We start from the raw sequence: 20976 nt of genomic DNA on the forward strand, positions 1-20976 counted from the left end.
AAACTGGGGAACACCAATATGTTCATTCAATTGTTTTTTGAACTTCAATGAAGGCTCCACATGCCTCACGTTGCATGGGAATGACTAAATAAAATACCACAAATACATCCTCGTGTGTTAGAGTGGGCGAGATTCAGGGCTCAATGTGTTTACCTAATAGCGCAATCAACATGTGGCATGTATTTTTGTGTTGGTTATCGAACAGTTTGGTAAATAAAAGACCTGTGCCATATTCTGGGTATTCATGAATCTATTATTTGAAGTGCTAGCATTCTATCTTTCCTATACTTTTAGACAGCAAGTCGTTGTAATACATTGGTAGTGGTGATGTTTTGATAGGCCTACTGCAAAAAGTAATGTTCCATTTTTTACAAACATGCTCTTTTTGTATATTTCAATTTATGTTGCCTTTCCACTTGTAACTGCATTGGAGCATTTGCCCTATTAGAAAAACCAAGAGTTGAAACACAAAGACTAAGAACACAGTTTGAATTTGATATGCAGTTTAATAAGAGACACAAGAGAGTTGATAGGTCGCAGCCTTGAGCACCGACAACCAGCAATACCAGGAAGTTCCTATGTACATAGGACACCAGGGAGCCTACCAGTCTGGTACACTCAGAAAAACAAAGTTGCACTATTGTTGCACATAATAATTATGAATGATTTTTTAAATATATATTGTGGGGAGAAACTAATTGGTGCAAAGCATATTGTGTACATTCAAGTGGTGAATAGATAACAACAAGGTTTTACGGAATTGTCATGGGCAATCACTGCACCGCCTCAGGAAGTGAGGACCAAATCCTACTTCAGTCTTTGGCATCTTACACACCATAGAAGGCACATCAAATATATACTTTGGCCATCAGTTTCTTTGACAAGGGACAGTCCTAATGACAGTTTTAAGAGGCCCTTGAATGGGTTCTTTCATTCATATGACTTTCACATACAGTATGTAAAGCAACAGGCTAACAAAAGATTCCCTGGTGTAAAGAGTGCAAGGAGGCCAGAGGGGTAGCCAGCAGCCTCCAGACGAGAGATTGGCGTCAGTGGGATGTATGTCTGCCTGGTAGCCCAGCTTGTGCAAAGACTTTGTCTGAATGTGGAGTGACACTGATACTGGCAGCTAGAGATCTGAAGGTAAAGTCTGTTGTTGGCAGAGATATGTAGGAGATAGAGTCCAGGGGTCGGTGCTGTTGTCACCCGACAGAAAAGCTTTTCTTTCACGCAGGTTCATGCAAACTGCTGACTCAATAGAATTTCTTCTTAGAGCTCGAAGCTGATGAGGCGGCGGCCATGGAGCTGTGGCTTTGGCTTCTGCTACCTCCGAAGCTGTGTCCACCGGCAGATTGTCCGTGGCTTTGTCCACTGCCACTTGCTGCACTGGCGTGGTGAGCACTGCTGACCACCGCTGCAAAGAAAAACACATCCCAGTCAACCTTATGAAGTGACCTTCCGTACCTCAAGAGCAGGGGCAAAACGCAGGGATGGAAAGGGAGGGGCGTCCCAGGGAACGGAAGGAGCCCCCCTCAAGCATCCGTGAAATGTCCGCATGTTCTGGCGAAGTGAAGAGCAGCTACTGCTGCTGCCTCTGGATAGGTGGCGTCGTGTGCCTGGCAGTTTGGCGGAAGCAACGACGTTGCAACATTTACTGGTTTAATGTTGCAATATGGAAAATGCAAAGGAAACAAACTTCACCCGGAGGTATGTGCAAGAACAGAGCGGAATAGAGGGAAAGAACACCGGCGGGGAAGGATACATTACGGAGAGATAGGAACAGTCCGGAGAGAGTAAAACAGACACAATCTAGCAAGAATCTACAAGAAAGAACCGATAAAAAATCCGATAGAGAAAGAGGAGAACAAGATTATAAAGAGGTATGTGAGAAAAGTAGCAGAATGTGAAAATAGGCGAGTTGTTGGAGAGGAAAGGGAGCAAGATACACTAAAAGGAGAACAGGGAGGCTGATAGGAAGAGAGCCACATGCAGGCTATTATAACAAAGGTGGATGACAGACACCTAACAGAGCAGGGAAACAAGAGGAGAGAGCGAGAGAGAAAGAGAGTGAGAGAGAGAGGATGTAAAGTGACAGGAGGGAAAACGAGCAAAGACAGAGGAAATGAAAGATAAGAAAGGGAAGTGCAGCCCCTAGGCCCTGATTACGAGGGTCCCAGAAACATGGCGTGCACCTAAATTTCCTTTTTCCGCTAACAGACCTTTTATCCTAGTAAACAAGGTTCTCTGAGGACTTGTAAAGGTAGATTATGGAGGACAAGACTGGTTGGTGTACGGTGGGGGAGCTCGCCCCATGGATATGGACCCCTAAGGTTCTGTTACATCACAGCCCAAGAACACAACATGAGTTGGACACTGATTTTTTTGCATGTCTAAAATGTAGCCCTGACCTCATCTGCTACTTGCAAACAAATGACTGAGGCATCTTTGGCTGAAAAGGCTCCTTGCTAGACTTTGGATGCATTCTAAAATAAAGGTGGCCTTAAGAAATACAGTAACTTCTTTTAGAGTCTGCTCTTCAACTTGAGATATCTAACAAACAACGAAGAGAGAACCTTCTTTAAATGAAGTTGTTGCTGCTTTAGGGTGGGTGGATGAAGGTCCCTTTAGAAACTTCTATCATTTAGAGAACTATAAAACTTGCTGCCAGTAGAAACGGCTCTATTGTAAGAATCAGCTTATGGGCATTGGTGCAAACAATGTGCATTCATCGAGTGACATCTACCATCATTTTCAAAGGACAAAACCAAATAGCCATGGTACTTACAGATGCTGACATTATTCTGAATCTCACCAGACATTCTGAAAGATAGAAATACATCGAGTTAGTTATGGCCCTGCGGCCCTTGAATTTTCACTTACATGGATCAGAAAGTTGAAATGCTGCATCATGTGTGTCCAGCACTAAAGCTTATCCCTGTACATAGCAGACAATGCACAGAAGTTGAGGCACCGCAGGGGCAGAGCTTTAATAGCTTCACCCTGGATGGCTAATTTGCCGATACAGAGTTTTATCCAAATTATACACACCATGGTGCTTCATGATTCACCTTTCTTCCATTCTGAAATAAATGCAGCTTTTTACTGTAATTTCAAGTATATAGAATACTTGCTGAACTTTACCTTAAAAAATACTTTGCATTATCATTTTAAATGTACTGCCTGTCCTTTCTCTTTTAGTTGAAGATTTTTCCACAAATTGGCAAAGGCCATAGTGCTCCTCAGGGTACTGGTTGCCTGATAAACCGAATATCTTTCTTGAGACAGCATATAAAATTGTATTTCTTGGAGGATGTGGCTTATAGGCTTTACTACTTTTAGATTTAATCAATGGTGTTTCAGACATAAAAGGGAATGTCATAAATTATGCCACACGTATAGCATTCTGTGAATAGGACACCTTCTCTAAGACCGCCATTATAAGGACTGCATCATTTTAATAAAAAAATTTGGAAATAAAAAAAATAAAAATAAGGACTGCATCATGACAATTGTCGTCTGTGTAGCTGCTCCCTCCCTTATTATTGCATTCACTGGGCAGATGCTGGAAGGGACCCCAGCTATAGTGCAGAATAAAGTGCAGAATAGAATGGCCTAGCTGCAAACCTAAGCTTTGTTCATTGTATATGGGTATGGAATTGATATGAAGGGAGGGTGCACTGTGCTGCACAGCCTGATCACAACACTGCTGCCAGCCGGCGTGTATGCAAAGAACCATCAGCTCTATTATTTTGCAAATCCATCTAAAAGGATAACAGTGGGAGGGGTTCACAAGCCTAGTTCCCAAACAAAATGTCCATTAATACTTGATTATATTATCATATTCTAAGTTCATCTGGCACCTAGATATACTGTTGCACATTCTATAAATTATTTTTAGCCTTGAACCTAAAGGAGACAGCCGTATGTTTCATAAATGGATGGATTTCAGACACTGATCGACTCAGTATTTCACAGAGCTACATTTTTTAGAATCATGGTAGAATAGCTGTGAATGTGCTCATTGGTAAACCCTAGGCTTTAGTCACTGCTCAGTGATTACAGATTACATCTTGCTTAGTACTGGCTTCAGGAGTACAGAAGGTGCTTTCATTGACTGTACTAGATTGTGACTTTGTGTACCCGTGGGACTCCAAGCTGTGCACTCACCTGCTCTCTTCACACTCCAGCAGGGACATGTAGGTGGCAATTTCTACATCCAAGCTAATCTTGACATTCATCAGCTCCTGGTACTCCTTCAGTTGGCGAGCCATCTCCTCCTTGGCCTTCTGTAGAGCGGCCTCAAGTTCAGCCAGCTTTTCCCTGGCATCTTTCAGGGCAAGCTCTCCACGATCCTCTGCCTCTACAATAGCACTTTGCAGGCTTGCGATCTGGAAAAGGGAAAAAAATTGTCAGTGTGAGATTTGCATAATGTCCTGAGAGATATCTATTTTCCTGTTAAGTGATAGGAATATCTTAGCTCGTAAAATTAGGAACATCGGGGCATATTACCAACAACTAGCGATATTTATCGCTAAATGGGCTTAGCGAGTTTTTTTTAAACGCCAAGCATCACTGGATAATATCGCAGAGATAACGTGCTATTAGCAACGTTTATCTCTAAAGCGATAAAATATTCGGCGTTAGCAGCGAAATGCGTGAATATTGCTGGTAATCCAGCGATATTCACGCATTATCGCTGGACTTAGCCATAATATCCAACTCCCATTGGATATAATGGCTAAGAACTGGTCTGAGCAGGCATTTGTTTTTGGAGTTATTCGCGCATAGCATGAATATTTCCATCGCTATGCCTGTCTTGCTAATAGGCGATAGCGACGTTAGCGACTGCTTTCAGTCGCTAACAGGTTGGGTACACCCACTTTGCATGTCATTAGCGATAAATATCTCTGACATGCAAAGCGGGACCCAAACCGATCGCTATCGCCTACAAGCTGTCGCTAACTACTGTTAGCGACAGCTTGCTAATAGGGCGATAGAATTATTGCCGCTTAGCGGCCGAAAACGGCCGCTAAAACGCTGATAATCACATATCGTCCTCCTTGGTAATATGCCCCTTAGTACTTTCCATAGTATCTAATATAATATGCCTAGGAAAAGGACGGACTAAGCAAAAATCGTTGAGTTTCTGTCATGCCCAATGAAATGCACGTTTAAGTGACAAAGGAGTTCTCTCTGAGCACTTGCAGTTGTAAAATAAAGTGCACCAGAGCAGAGAAAATAATTAAACATGTTCTCATCAGTGAAAAGTTAAAAATGCCCATCTGAAGGGGTAGATCACAGAAAGAATTAAAAAATGGAAATGCTCCAAGTCAGCAAAAAGAAAAAGCTTGTGGTGTATTTCGAAGGTAAGTAAAGATTTCTCGCACTTTTCTATTATCTTAATGAGCATTTCTCTTCAGAAAGTATGTCTGCAAATGCCCAACCAGTACATATGTGCATTAGTGGTTTTGTTGTGCACCCAGATAGGCAGGTTGGCGGCAGGCCCGGACTGGCCGTTGCGGGCACCGGGCAATCCCCCGGTGGGCCGCATGGTTGGGGGCCGGTTTTGGGCCCCTGGGGCCGTTTTTGTTACAGGGCCGTTTTTGCTGCAAAAACGGCCCTGTAACGAAAACGGCCGAAAACCGGCCCTGGCACAGAGCGCGGTTGCGCCCTGCCTCCCTCCCTGGGGTCTCGGGCGGGGTGAGTAGGGGGGCCGGCCGAGCACTTTGCCAGGGCCGGTTCTGGTTCCCAGTCCGGCCCTGGTTGGCGGGTTCTCTCACTCTCAAGTGTTTTTAAAATTCCATGTCATACCTGTTTTTTCACACTGTCAATTTCCACCTTCATCCTCTGTATTTTCCGGGTCAGGTCTGAGATCTCGTTCTTGGTGTGTTTCAGACTATCACCATGTTGTCCAGCCACCTCCTTGAGCTTCTGGAACTAGAGGGACATAAACAAGATGAAATTGGAAAGAGCCAAAGGAAAACCTCACCAACTTCAAATATTTGAAAAGGAACCCCGTATCTCTAGATCTCCCAAAGTGCAGGAAAATCCAAGCTAAAAATTAAAAAGAGAAAAGATGTACTATGTCAGCTTGTATGGTCTTTTCAATATATATATTTAACATGCTTCATATGATCTACCCCAGGGCTGAGATGTTTTAGGTAGTGTAAACATACGTAACCTAGGTTTTGGAGCACAGACTTCCAGTATATTCCAATTGGTCTCAGCCCTTGAACTTTTTGACCTGTGCCAACTTTGTATGGGTTTAGGATTCTTGGGTGCTCCTTCATCTTATACTGTGTCCACTGGTTGTCCCTCCCACCTAGGAAGGTGTAATGGATTTTTTACCTTAAAACTATCTCCATGTTTTATGTATGTGGCACCTTTAATAGATGACAATACCCAGGCAAACACTGTGTGCAGTGGAGAGACTGACTGGATTTTCCTTAATTTGTGTATGATATGCTTGCTTCCTTGAATGTCACAATTATGCTGCAATCTTAGAGTCCCCGTCCTCATTGTTCACATTTAGATAAAAAGATTTCAAAGGCATCCTCTTGCCTCATCTCTTAATTTGTGTTTTCTGATCTTGTTGCCCTTCTCACTAATAAAATGCATTTAGGCTTGGCAATACTAAGAAAAGTCACATTCCATTCAAAGTGTCTCTCCCAGTAAACCAGACACATTGATGATATTACTACCACTTGATGCTTGGTTCAGTGCAAGTTGCCTGAGCAAGGGACCTTCTTCCTATCTGTGTGTTGAGAAGATACTGATGGGAAGGAAAAGGTAAAACTGATCTTTGTGTTTGGAGAAACTGGTAAGTGGGATGAAGAGAATTTAAAAAGGGTATGTTCACATTTAGGGAGTGTCCTAAACTGTCGATCATTGGTCCACAGTTTAGAGTAAGCGTACTTTGTTAATAAATGTCTCATACCTTGTTTGCAAATTCACGCTCAGCTTCTTGTTTGCTCCTGTTTGCAATCTCTTCATATTGAGCTTTGACTTCTGCCAGGACGCTATCCAGGTCCAACGTTCTGTTGTTATCCATTGAGAGGATGACAGACGTGTCTGACATATGTGATTGCAATTCCGCCATTTGCTGCAATTCAAATGAAAATGTCATTCCATCACAACTTTTATTTTGGTTTAAGCTTCATGTCTGTGCTGGGATTTCTAGCACCACTGCACCTATCTATGTGACATCCAATCTAACAATATACGTTCCCACTGAGCGACATAGACAACCTCAGCCACACTTCAAAACATCTGAGTTAATTTCCAATCTAAATAAATAATGGTTCGATGTGATTTGTCACATAGGGATGTGATCGCAATGTCTGAACCCACAAACTTGTTTCAGGAGACAGTAGTATCCAAAAGCAATTTCAGTGACAGAACAACACAGCAGAATGGGGAATGTACTCCAGTTACAGGAAGTACTGTATAGTACAAAAGTACTGGGTCTAGAAATGTCAATAGAAACATGGTGAAGAAACAATGGGCAAACGGCCCTGTGAGTGGAAGATCAGTATGGAAATGTGTGTTTTCCTGCCATTGCATGCTCAGTATAGAAGTACTGGAGACAGGATTCCTGTGAAAGGGAAATCTATCCAGGAGTACAGGTAACAGCATTCTTGTTACAGGAAACTCAGGGTTATGGTGAACAGGATTTGAATCGAGAGAACCTCAGTATAGGCACACTGGGGCCCGGACTGTCGATAGAAACTCATTATAAGATTTTTGGGGCCAAGACTCCTGCAAACAAAAGTTCAGGACTCAGGAAGTACAGAAACACTGGATCTAAGATATCTGTCCACAGAAGTTTGATGCAGGTATACTGGATCCAGGGTATGCAATGGAAACACTCTAAATGAGTATTGAAGAGAGTTTTCCTATGACGGGAAGAGGGATACAGCAATACTGGATGCAAGACTCTTCCAGTGTAAGCTCAGTACACCCATACTGTAGACATGATTCCTGGTACAGAAGCTCAGTACAGAAATACAGGAGGTAAGACTACACTGAGTGCAAGCTCAATATCGAAACATTGGTTATTGATGACCTTAAACAATATATATTTTTGGTTTCTCTCCTCTCCAGAAGAAGCCTGCTAGATCTGTTTGAGTATTACGTCCCACTTCCTGACACTTGTTAGAGTCATGTTCCTTGTTTTAAATGTTGCTATTGTTACTTCTACTGCTACATGGAATTGTGTTCTATGTGTGCAGCACCCACATATTCCAGAGTGACTGAGCGCTATAGAAAACTCTCACATAAATATATAAATAAACACATAAGTACAATGGTGACTGGATTCTGGTCACTGGAAATTCAGTACATTCCTATGGGAGTCAGGACTCATGTCAACAAAACCTCAGCAGGTGAAAACTGGAGCTAGGTCTATTATCTGAAGCACAGTACCGCAGTACCCGACGGGGGTTGTGCTCAATAATTCCACAGACTCGACAATTCTCGCTCCGGTGCCTACTCGACTCACGGGTTCACACTCTGCGACTCTGGGCAATAGCTTGCTTAATCTCCACAACGACCCCTCGCGGCAGGATGCCTGGCTTTCACCTTGTGGATACCCTGCCGGGGTATCTCACAGGGGAATACCAGGACGGGTTCCCTAAGCAAGCGCATAGATGCCTGCGATGTGGGCGATTTGCGCTATATAAATACATGTACATTTACATTTACTGAAACCAGAACACCTGTCGACAGAACAGCAGCACAGAAACACTGGAATGCAGGAGATGGGCTCTTGTCACAGAATGCTCGGTACAGGTTTTTGCAGTGTAGGTTCATGGGAGTCAGGTCATCAGTCAATGGATGGAAGCTCAGCGCAGACACACTGAAAGAGGACACATTGTACTGGAACTCAAGTCCAGCCATATGCGGCCAAGACAGGGCTCTGCTCAGTAAAAATACGGCACAGAAATGTGAAATCTAGAAATGTATATCTGATGATAGGGTAGCTATCTAGGCAACCTTAGCACAATAAAATGGGAAATAAAAAAATACTAATTAGTGAGGCTTGGCTAGAATTACGGGAGCTCGCCCTCCTGCCAAAGGGAGTTCAGAGCAGGGATACAGAGCCTAGGCTCATGCCAAGAGTGTTGAAAAAGAAAGATTCTGAAACCTGGAACGCTCCCGTACTTAAAGAAATAGAGAAACCTGATAAAACCTAAAGATCCAGCAAGTCGAAGTTAATTATGAGAAAACAGCAGCCATCATTCCTCTTGATATAAACACAGGTCAGGAAATCTGTAGTTAGATTAAATCTCAAAGCGAAAGTCAGTAGTGATATTGTGCATTTAGAAACCCTGTCAATCTAAAATCAATAATCAAATGTGAGTGTCGTGACTTCTGTCAATCTAATCTCAGTCGCAAGTCTTGGCCATCTAGCATTTTGGTTGTGGGAGGTTAACAATATATCTGAAGGTTAAAATACAAAAGAATGGAGCTTACCGCTTCGTAGAGCGACTCGAGGAATCGGATCTCTGAAGTCAAGGAATCCACCTTGGCCTCCAGATCCACCTTCTTCATGTAGGCCGCATCCACCTCCTGCGAAGGGAATATGAAGGGAATATGAAGGGTTAGGGAAACTGTCCTCCTCTCTTGACCTCTCCAGGCTTATTATTGACTTGTCAGGCCTTGTGCATGCTTCTCTTCATATGCTTCATAAGAAGCATCCCCCCACCTCGCTTGTGCATGTATTGCCTACCTTCTTGAGCACCACAAAATTGTTCTCTGCCGTGGTTCGCTTGTTGATTTCAGTTTCATACCTGTCGGGATAAGGAAAAGGGAGGTATGTGGTGAAAACAGCAGCTAAGACTTTGAGATGGTCAGCAAGTGAAGCAGGCCTACTACCATGCCTGTCGAGTCTTTGACACCAACTCTGTACTGTGCTCGCCTCGGGCTCTCTCCCCCTTTGTTCACTTACATAAGGTTATGTGTATATATATATATTGGTGACAATGGCGAAACGCTATACTGTATGGTGGACATAAATGTTTACACAATTCCCATAATGCATAAATGTATTATACATACAATTACAAATAACGGAAAAAGTTTACAGCTTTAAATATGAAGTGCCAAAAAAACGGATTACCGCGATGTATATATGTAAATACCTCTTTTATGTCTATTAATGAGCACTAGCACTTTAAAAAGGGATGTGCTTCACTGACGTGTTGTCATGTGATCAAGGCAGGGATCTGCCGAAACGCGTCGTGAGGACTGGTGAAATAAACTGAATGAAAGCACTAAGAAGGGTCTGCCTCGTTTTCTTTTCTGACCCTACGGGAGTTGGTGGCTGAAGCGAGCAATTCCGAAAATATATATATATATATATATATATATATAAATATATATTCGTTCTCACTTATAAAGCCCGCGTTTGCCCAGTCTTTTAATAGTCTGGTGAATTCCAGTTGTAGATTTTCCGTGGGGTCTGTTTGCAGCAGTTCATAGCAATTTGTGTCCCCTAGCTGGCGTTGGGCTTCTGCTACATAGTCAATCTTGTTAATGATTACTATATATATATATATATATATATATATATATATATATATATATATATATGAACACTCCATCCAGCTCCCACAGAGTACACCATAGAAGCAGGCACAGACACAAGGCTGTCAGGGTATGGCATCAATTTATTCTTTATGGACACCCTCAACACAGATTACAACAATTGCCTCATACTGACTGACATGATCAAATAGCATTTGCAGGCATTGTATACTGAAACGCTGTACTCGGAATGTAATTTAAACAGCTGAATGTGCCGCCAAACTAAAACCTCTTGTAACGCCTGAACACGTACAAATCATGTTCACAATTAAAAACCTTCATACTGCTAAAAGTCATTCAATTGTTCCAAGGAGACAGCATGAGCCCCGAAGTAGAGACAGCCTCTGATCACAGCAATGCCGAGACGCACCCTCTGACCTCCATTTAGCAATCCGAGTTGCCTCCCGTAATTTATGAAGATGCTGCATTCCAAGACAGTTATGACAGGGCATGGCAGCGGAAAGAATTGTAGCCGCACTCCGGTTTTTAAATGCATGACAAGTGTGCAATGTCAAATATATATATATATATATATATATATATATACACACACACACATACACACACATATATATATGATCGGCAATGGTAGCCACAAGACGAGCGTGACCAAGCCGTAATGGCGAAACGCGTCGTGAAACTTTTCTCATCTGCCGAATAAATCTTTGTGAACACTGCAGCTCTGGGTGTCCCGTTTTCATCATTATCTATGGTGTTTCTGGAAGTGAATTTACTCAGCCAGCTGGTGGCTGTAACGGGACCGCCCGCGCCAGCTCCTCCCTTGACCAGCGGTGGTGGGGAGAATATATATATATATATATATATATATATATATATATATATATATATATATATATATATATATATATATATATATATATATATATATATATATATATATATATATATATATATATATATATATATATATATATATATATATATATATATATATATATATATATGAATATATAAATCTCCACCATATGAGTTTAAAGAGAAGGCAATCAAACCAAGCCAAACCCCTTTATATTTGTCTGTACTCTCTTATAGCACCTCTTTGTGGGCAGATGTGTTTATAAAGATGGTTCTACAATTTACAACCTAAATAACCTGGACTCTATGAGAAATATTTGGTAGTTAAATATACACTGCATATGAGTATTTAATTTGGTGTGACTCTGTAGAACCAACAGTGTATATAGAAAATATCTGTTGCACACTAAACTGTAAAAAATACAAGGGTGTGTGAATAAGGAATAGTCCTGGTAAATACCCTTACAAAGTTTACGAAAGTACTTAGAAAGTTTGCGAAGTACTCAAGCAGTCAGTACACTTTTTCAATCATCCGTCCTTCCTCGGTTCAGTCAAGAAGCGCCTCATAGTGTTGTACCACATATTCCTACTGACTCACTCACTCACACATTTTACCTTCTAGTTGGAGATTGTTTTAAGTTCCTTGATTTGAAAACATACATTAAATAGTATTAATGTTCTTTAACGGTCTCATTTACATTTCATGATATTAGGTAGGGTCTAACTAGGTAAACGCAGGTTTACATACTTTTTCTTGTAATCTTCAACCATATCCTGCATCTGCTTCAAGTCGCTATCCAAACGACTTTTGCTATTGGTCAAATTATCTGCACTTCTTCTGAGGCTGTTGATGTAAGCCTCAAACATGGGCTCCAAGATGTCCCTCTTGCTACCACTTTTTTCTTGTTGCTGCAAATAGCGCCATTTGGTCTCGAGCACCTGGTTCTGTTGTTCTAAGAAACGGACCTTAAGAAGAAGAAAAAGGCGATTTACTAATGTGATCGACACGAGTTACAGAACCGAAAAGGAAAAGGTGCAAGCACCCACAGCCACTTGCTTTTAGTGCTGTTAATAATGTGTCCAGGGCTCTAAGATTTTTTAAGCAATGAAGTGAGAGGAATACAGCACTCTCCCATCAGTATGTCTACAAAGGGCTCAATATTTCAAAGATAGGGTATTAAAGTTGGAAGCTTACCTTGTCAATGAAAGAGGCAAATTTGTTGTTCAGGGACTTGATCTGCTCGCGCTCCTCTGTGCGCACCTTTGTGATCTGGGGGTCAATCTCCAGGTTGAGTGGTTCCAGGAGGCTGTGGTTGACAGTGACCTGCTGGATCCCACCAGGAGGGCATGTTGGGAATCCAAGATCCCCCGGTTTGGCAGCACCAGCACCAAAACCGAGCAGATTTCCACGAACAGCATGGCTGCCTGTGGGGATGGAGATCCTTTTTTTCCCACCGAGGCTGTAGAGGCTTCTGCTGCCGACGCTAGCAACTCCGGAGTGAGAAGCAGAGGAGAAGCTAATTTTCCCTGCACCACCACCTCCAACAGAAGCGGCACTATAGTTCTTCCCAACTCCACGAGAGGACTGCCTCATGCTCATGATGGCTGATTTGTAAGGGATGTAGAGTGGAAAGAAACCTTAGGGATGCCCAAGGACAGAGGAAAGACTGAAGGAAACTGAACCCCTCTGTTGAATAAACCACAGACGCTGCTCTTTTATCTGTTTGAATTTCTGGGCTTGGTTGCATCAGAGGAAAAGCGGCTAATTTAATGAAATCATAGGCTTGGCATCGCTGGCAGCGCCCATCCTACTTAACCAGCGAAACGAATCACACCTATACAATTAAGAAATTGCTTTGCTTGCAGACTTTAATCTCATTCATTTGTGATGTAATCTTTCTGTGTTGAGAAGTAGATAAGATCACTTGCAAAACTCAATTGTGCTTTTATCGGTTATCCAGTGATGTTCTATTAAAGGGCTCTGCTTCTTATAATTAAGAAGGCCCCAGGCTTGTGTCTATGCATCTAGCTTTCTGATTCCCAAAGTAGGCCACTCATGGCATTTAGGATTCCTTGTGCATGAAAGAGAAAAATCTATGTCGCATTCAACTTCAAGATGGCCTGCAGAATAAACACAAAAAATGCTTCAGAGAGAATATATTTTGACTCCATGCTCTGTGACCCAGAAAAGTGGTACAAAAAGTGGGTCCCACTGTGTAACCTTTAGGAAGCCTTTTAAAGAAAAGGTTTTTCCTTGTTATTGTGCTCTTTTACTGAGTTCTTAAAATAAATTGACCATTAATTTATTTTTTAAATGAATCATACAATAACAGTGGGAGCTTTTACAGACATAACAAGGACATCTGGAGTTTCTGTGCTTAATTTGTGTGAATCAGAGCCATTTATCACTGGTGCCTGGTGTCTAAGACTGCTATTGCAGTTGACTTAGTGAATAGCTATGCCCAGTAGTCCAGTGCTTAGACAATGAGGTGGTACGGGGTTAGAAAATTAGCAATCAATAAGCATCAAGCAGTCGGCAATAAATCTTTGTTCAGCCAGTATTCTGGTTTGTAAAAAGAAAAAAAAGTTTATTACTACTCACACAACTATCAAGAGTGACAATATTCAACAAAGGACATTATATGACTGGTACTAATGGAAGCAGTATCCACAGTATCTTTGGGAACAATGGCGATAAAGTACCTTAGCTCACTGCCCCACAAAGGGGAATCCCTGGGTCTTAGGTGGAGCTTCTGTGGCTCAATTCACTCTCAGCGGTACAAAAGGGGGTGGTGATGGACGGAGCATTTGAATCAATCAAACACTCACACCCAGTCAAAAGATCTGGGTTTAATCCATCACCGTTCTTTAGCCCACTCTGCCACCCCAGTGCAGACATGGCTATATGCAAATCAGTCTGACCCTGTGCCTCATGGGAACAGTACAGCCCGAACTGCCAAGCCATATTTTCCCTGGACAGGAAACAAGCTTCCGAGGACCGGTTTCTGGCATTCCAGCCATCTTCAGCCCGGCTTGCTTGAATCCAGTGGCAAAGTGAGCAAGGGACTCACGTCTGAGTATACCCTGCCACACTTATGGCGGCTAAAAGCGTTACAAAAGGGGGTGGTGATGGACGGAGCATTTGAATCAATCAAACACTCACACCCAGTCAAAAGATCTGGGTTTAATCCATCACCGTTCTTTAGCCCACTCTGCCACCCCAGTTCAGACATGGCTATATGCAAATCAGTCTGACCCTGTGCCTCATGGGAACACTACAGCCCGAACTGCCAAGCCATGTCTTCCCTGGACCGGAAACAAGCTTCCGAGGACCGGTTTCTGGCATTCCAGCCGTCTTCAGCCCGGTTTGCTTGAATCCGGTGGCAAAGTGAGCAAGGAACTCACGTCTGAGTATACCCTGCCACACTTATGGTGGCCAAAAGCGGTACAAAAGGGGGTGGTGATGGACGGAGCATTTGAATCAATCAAGCACTCACACCCAGTCAAAAGATCCGGGTTTAATCCATCACCGTTCTTTAGCCCACTCTACCACCCCAGTTCAGACATGGCTATATGCAAATCAGTCTGACCCTGTGCCTCATGGGAACAGTACAGCCCGAACTGCCAAGCCATGTCTTCCATGGACCGGAAACAAGCTGTGCTGGGTATACTCAGACGTGAGTCCCAGGCTCTCCACACCACTGGAGTCAAGCTATCCAGGCTGATGAAGGCTGATAGCCAGAAACCGGTCCTTGGATGCTTGATTCCGGTCTGGGAAAGACATGGCTTGGTAGTTCGGACTGGACTTTTCCCATGAGGCACAGGGCCAGAGCTGATTAGCATATAGCCAGTGTCTAGCCCAGGGTGGTGTGGAGTGCAAAAAAACGATGTATTTAGGCCCAGATCCTTGTACTGGGGTGAATGTATGACATTGTTCTACATTCTGTCCATCAACTATGTTTTTTTCAATTCACTCACAGTCACTTGATAGTTCCTCCTCATCTGAGTTTAGTGTCACTGTCTACCCAGCCCAGTTTGAGTAGTGCTTTGTGAGCAGGGCACACTTGCTGGCATCACTGTCATTTAGGAAATGCCACATTAGTGGTGGATATCCAGCAAAGCACACCAGGCGGAGTTGGTCCTGTCTCTGCTTGGATCACCAATGTGTTCATACTCTTGAATTTTAAGTGCCCACATCCGCCAATCTGATTAGTAATGGCAAGCACCAGCATCACTGAACAGTAAGCTGCATCAGAGTCATGGGTGCTCACAGTCTTGCAGTAGAGCATCTGTCTCCCTGCCAACTGACAACCTATCAACCAAACAAGCTAGGTGCCTAAACCTGGTCACAGCAACTGTGTCCTCATGCGGGTAAAGATTCTTCATGGAACTTGTAAGTTTCCATTTGCACTTCACCTTCCAGTGCCTGGATACTTCTCAACTCTCATCACTTGTTGTCAGAGCATGTTTCATTGAGTCCCATTGGCACTTTCTGGTTCATGTGTTGATGCAGTTACCTGTGCAGGGTGACACTTTTAGCACCTCAGGTCTCATACATTCCAGAGTGGTACAGGTTTCTCTCTTGCCTAGGCTCCTTCACAGCAGAAAAGGGCACCTCCAGCTTTGTTCTTTAAGTATGGTCTAGGCACACACTCCACACTGACTTTTTGAATTTTCACTGGTTACTGGTCCTAATCCTGGTAAGGTGAGTTGGTGGTCACTGTCACAACCCTAGCACTCTAATGTTTTCCCGGTCTTCACTAGTATTGGACCCTTTAAGTCAGGTAATCTTGGCTGATTGTCTGGGAGTGTTTGTCCCATATATACTCAACTTGGAGATATACCTTGTGTATTCCAATGTTTACCATTCTGTAACTAGTTCTAGGTTATTATGCACTTTTGCTGTTTCCAATCAGACTTGTCCAGTGATTGTCCTTTTACGGAGTGTGAGCAAAAAGATCAAATGGAGCTGGAAACCTCCTTCAGGAACTCTCCAAAACAAGGAGTAAAAAATATGCTGGCTCTCCCAATCGTCTATCTATTAACCTGTGAGGAGATCAAAGGACCAGGAAAAAGCAGCCAGCTAGCTTCAAAAGCACCCACTGTCTCCGCTCATGAATACACTCCAGTTTAGTCCCCTAAAAATGTCCTTGGAATGTCTATAAGAGTCTTCCAGTTAACATCAGCTGTCTGGGCCCTTTCTGATCCTCCATCTTAGGTACTACTGGGATTCTGTAACTTACAAAATGAATGCTAATGTGGCCGTAGCCACATGAAGCTCATATTGACCTTGAGTTTCTTCCACTCACACATGTGGCATCCATTTTCCACTTGGAAGGGGGAAGGACCCAGTTATAGGGGGCAGGCAGACATATTTAAAACCTAGGGAAGGCAGGTGGGCATTTTCCCTAGTCGGCAACGGGTAAAAAGGCCTGTCCTGCAACTATAACCAGTCAGAAAACTTTATTTCCATCACTTTAGATCAATAAAATACTACAGAAACAGTATACTTGCAAACATCAAATAACACAACGTAACTCTTTAAACGAAATAAGACTTGATAAATAGAACAGATAACACTTTAAATACTCGTTTGTCAGTCCGTTTCAGTGGGAGCATAAAAAAAATATATTATTTAAAAGAACCATGAAAGTTCATCATTAAAAAAAATGTGTTTTAAATAACAACAACTATAATCACCTCACTACCACCACTGTCATTCTTCTACAGCCCGGTGAGGTGGCACTTGTCCCTCTCTTCAAAAAGAAGATCCACATAGTGTGCCTCTCTGAACACAGATCCCTGCTCTGTATCTCCCTCCACATCACAGAAGGGCCTCTGTGCCCACTCATGATGGTCACATGTGCTAAGGTTGGGGTAAAATATGTTACAGTTTGCTATGGGGAACTTGAAGCATGGGTGCATGCACCCCAGAGCCATGTTTTGGGCCTTTCTCCTTCTCAACACCAACTAAAACCAAATGCAGCCTTCTCACAGAGCCTGATGTTATCCTACTGTATTTTCTAACTAGGTTTTACATCACAATAGTAAGACAGACGTATACAAGCCATCTGTCACCTACATTAAAAAATACATTTTGGTATTCACATTCCTAAACTTTGTTGATAAGATATTTTGACAACAACTTCTGATGTCATGAAACTCATACTTTCCCTCGCGAACCCATAACACAAGAAACAAGTTCACCGCCTGCCTGACCAAAGTCACTAACTGGATGAAAGTCAACTGTCTCAACCTCAACCTCAACACCGACAAGACAGAAGCTGTGAACTTTGGCTAGGGCATTTAACCATTGGAATCCACCCAGTGGCCGACCAAGCTCAGACCCACACCTAGCCCCATGCCAGAAACCTCCAAACAATCATCAACAGCAAACTGGACAGCACCGCATAAGTCTATGCCACCACTGCACCCTGCTTCTACACCCTAAAGCTGCTGAGGAAGAACTTCAAATGGCTTCCAAGCAACTCTAGAAAAACTGTCACTTGCTCCCTAGTCACTAGCAAGTTGGGCTATGGGAACACCCTCTACGCCACAATCACCAAACAGCTTATTAGAAGACTACAACCATCCAGAGCCCGGCAGCCATATTCATCCTTAACCTTCCACACAGGACTCACATTACAGCTCAGGGAGCTCCAATGGCTCCCTATACACAAATGTGCTCCATTTCAAACTCCTCACACACTCATTAAAGGCATTACACATCTTAGGTCCTGCCGATCAGAACAACTGCATCTCCTTCCATCAACTACCCAGATCCCTCCGCTCAGCATTACTCTTACTCGCACACATCACACGCATATGCAGAACAAGATCAGGAGGACAGGTGTTTCCTTACACCTTACATCGCTCCTAAAGTGTGGAGTGGGCCCCCACTCCCCATCAGAGACTCCTCCCCTCTTCTCGAATTCCAAAAGAAGCTGACAACCTCGCTCTTCAATTAACCAACATAGGCAGGACTAGGCATGCGCACCTCCTCAGTGCCACGATACCCTCGCGAGCAATAGTGTGCTTCACACATAAACATAATATAACAGAATTTGCCTATTTTTAAATGCATGACTTGTAAACCTGACAATTTATGCGTAAAAGAAAAAGCATTACTTAGATTGGCACTCTGAGCTGAGAGGAGGGTCTTGATTCTACCGCCTGGCATTGTATTCACTCTAAAAACACAGAATGTTGCTCATTGTGCCTGGTTAACAACATGGACAACTGGTTTCCAGGACGAGAGTAAATGGATATTTCAAGATCAATTCGAATTGGGAAATGAGTGAAACACATGAGGTGGGTGTTAATTATCAACATTCTTGCTGTCATTGAGGGGCATATCATCAAGACAGGCGATAAAGTTATCGCCGTTTTAGCGGCAGAAAACTGTCGCTGAAACGGCGATAATGGGCTTGATAATATGCTCCATGGAACTCCAACTGAAGCCCATGTTAGATGTCCTTCACACTTAAAATGGGCTTCAATTGGAATTCCATAGTGCATATTATCAAGCCCATTATCGCTAAAACAGCGATAATTTTATTGCTTGTCTTGATACTATGCCCCTGAATTTCTCAGCGATCTAGAACCATCAAAGCAAAAACCTGACACAAATTACAAAAAACAAACAACATATCTTGTTGCTTACTGAGCATTTCTACTATGTGTAGTGTATATGATTACTTGTTTTCCACTTATTGCTTCTTATTTATTGTGTTGTAGTTTGGACACTTCTCAGTTTTAACAGTTTTTTGAAGCATCTGTCCAACTTCCATATTATGGCGTAGCCATTTATAGATTTTCAATTTCTTTTCAGTGATCGAGCAACAATCTCATTTAAATGTCTGGGGGGGGGAGTCTGTGGGGAGCACAAGGCTAATATGTAGAAGAAGATAGGAGCATATTACCAACGTTTAGCGGTATTTACCGCTAACGATGCTTAGCAACACATTTCTTAACGCTAAGCATCGCCGGAAATTATCGCAGAGATAACTTGCTATTAGCAAGGTATATCTCAGTAGTGATAAAAATCCTTGCGCTAACTGCCAATTGAGAGATTATCTATGGAAAACCAACGATAATCTCTCGAAGTTTGGTGTTAGCTTGATAATAGGGGCTCACAAACTTAGCCATGATATCCACCTTCCATAGGATATCATGGCTAAGTCAGGAAAATACCAGGTGTAAAAAAAGCAGTGCTAACCGCGGTTAGCGCTGCTTTTTTATCACTAACAGGGTTAGCGAAATCCTTGATAATAGGAGAAATGTCGCTTAACAACATTTCTCCTATTATTTTTCTCTGGAACGCCCCCTTTGCATCTCATTAGAGATGCAAGGGGAAGCTTAGAGAAAAAGGGTGCTAACATGCGAATTTGCGTGTTAGCACCCTGTTGCTAATAGGGAGATAATTTTATCTCCGCTTTCTTGGCTTTTAAAGCCAAAAAAGCGGAGATAAATCCCTTGATAATATGCCCCATAATGGTTAAGAAAGTGATATTTTTGCCAGCCAGATTTTTATAATTTTGAGAGAGATCTCCTGGGTTCCGAGCTTTATATAGCATATTAAATATTTCAGAATGTATTGCATTTATATTATTTATGTATCTTACAGCTTTCCCAAGGCTTTCCTGTGAAGTCATCCGTGGTGTAGCAATATGATGATAACCTGCGTCTGCCTTGTTTTCATGCTCATGCCGATTTGCCATCGTCAGATGTGCCCACCTGCAAGCCTCGAATACACTGTGTCCAGGCACACAAGACACACGCGAGACAAGAGAAAGTTTGAAAACCAACATTCTCAGCCAAATATTTACATTTGTTATGCATGAATCTCTTTCACTGATTATCATGAACTCTGCTAGGCCCCTGCTAGTTCAAAGGGAATTTTGACATCGATCTGAAACTAAAACTGTGTTTGCAGTAGAGAATATTTTTGGGCTCTCCCTTGTGCTCAGGAGACCTTCTCTTTTGCTGATGTATGGGCGATTCCCTTGCTGGTAAGTAACCTACGTGATTCACATTTTAATTAAGGGAGGGTTCCCTGTGATGAACTTGGGTGGAGGATTCTCAGATTAGATAGTCTACTGTAATCTAATTTGAAATGTGATTTATTTTTAATTATGGACTACTTATATACGTTTTCAATAATGTAATTATGGCTAGAGCATCTGGGCAGGCGATGAAGGAGTGAAATGCTTGAGCTGGAATGCAGGAGTCACGTAAACGAGGAGGTTCTAGTGTGAGTGGAATCCACAGCATTAGAGTAGGAAACTATGGAGGGACGACAAGGGTTGCTTAGGTGCCAGTGCAGACCCTATAAATGTGTTGAGAGAGACACACTGGTTCTACTGCCTCAAACCTGTGAACCTCAACTGGAGGTTGGGGCTTGCAGGCCAGAGTGGTTCTGATTGTGAGGGAGCCTGTGGACAAGCACTAAGGTGCTTTCCTACCTCCCTTCACAATGACCGGCGGGGATCTGTGGTTAATCACAAAAACTGGTTGCAATTTGGACCAGTCTTTTGTCACTAGTAACACATTTTATGAACTGACGTATGTACT

At 42.7% G+C, this 20976-nt stretch overlaps 1 protein-coding gene across 1 annotated transcript; it reads right to left on the reverse strand.

The window, feature by feature from the left end:
• Nucleotides 1–486: 486 nt before the first annotated feature.
• Nucleotides 487–13106, reverse strand: LOC147748150 (keratin, type II cytoskeletal 5-like). Its single transcript, XM_086959036.1, has 9 exons — nt 12599–13106; nt 12152–12369; nt 9731–9791; nt 9475–9570; nt 6938–7102; nt 5812–5937; nt 4168–4388; nt 2786–2820; nt 487–1414 (listed from the first exon to the last, which is right to left on the reverse strand). Exons 1-9 carry the CDS (start codon nt 13001–13003, stop codon nt 1254–1256), a joined length of 1488 nt encoding a protein of 495 aa, XP_086815162.1. The 5' UTR covers nt 13004–13106; the 3' UTR covers nt 487–1253.
• Between the last annotated feature and the right edge of the window lie 7870 nt (nt 13107–20976).

The sequence above is a fragment of the Lissotriton vulgaris genome, chromosome 1_1, assembly GCF_964263255.1.
Source record: "Lissotriton vulgaris chromosome 1_1, aLisVul1.2, whole genome shotgun sequence".
Taxonomy (NCBI): Eukaryota; Metazoa; Chordata; class Amphibia; order Caudata; family Salamandridae; genus Lissotriton; species Lissotriton vulgaris.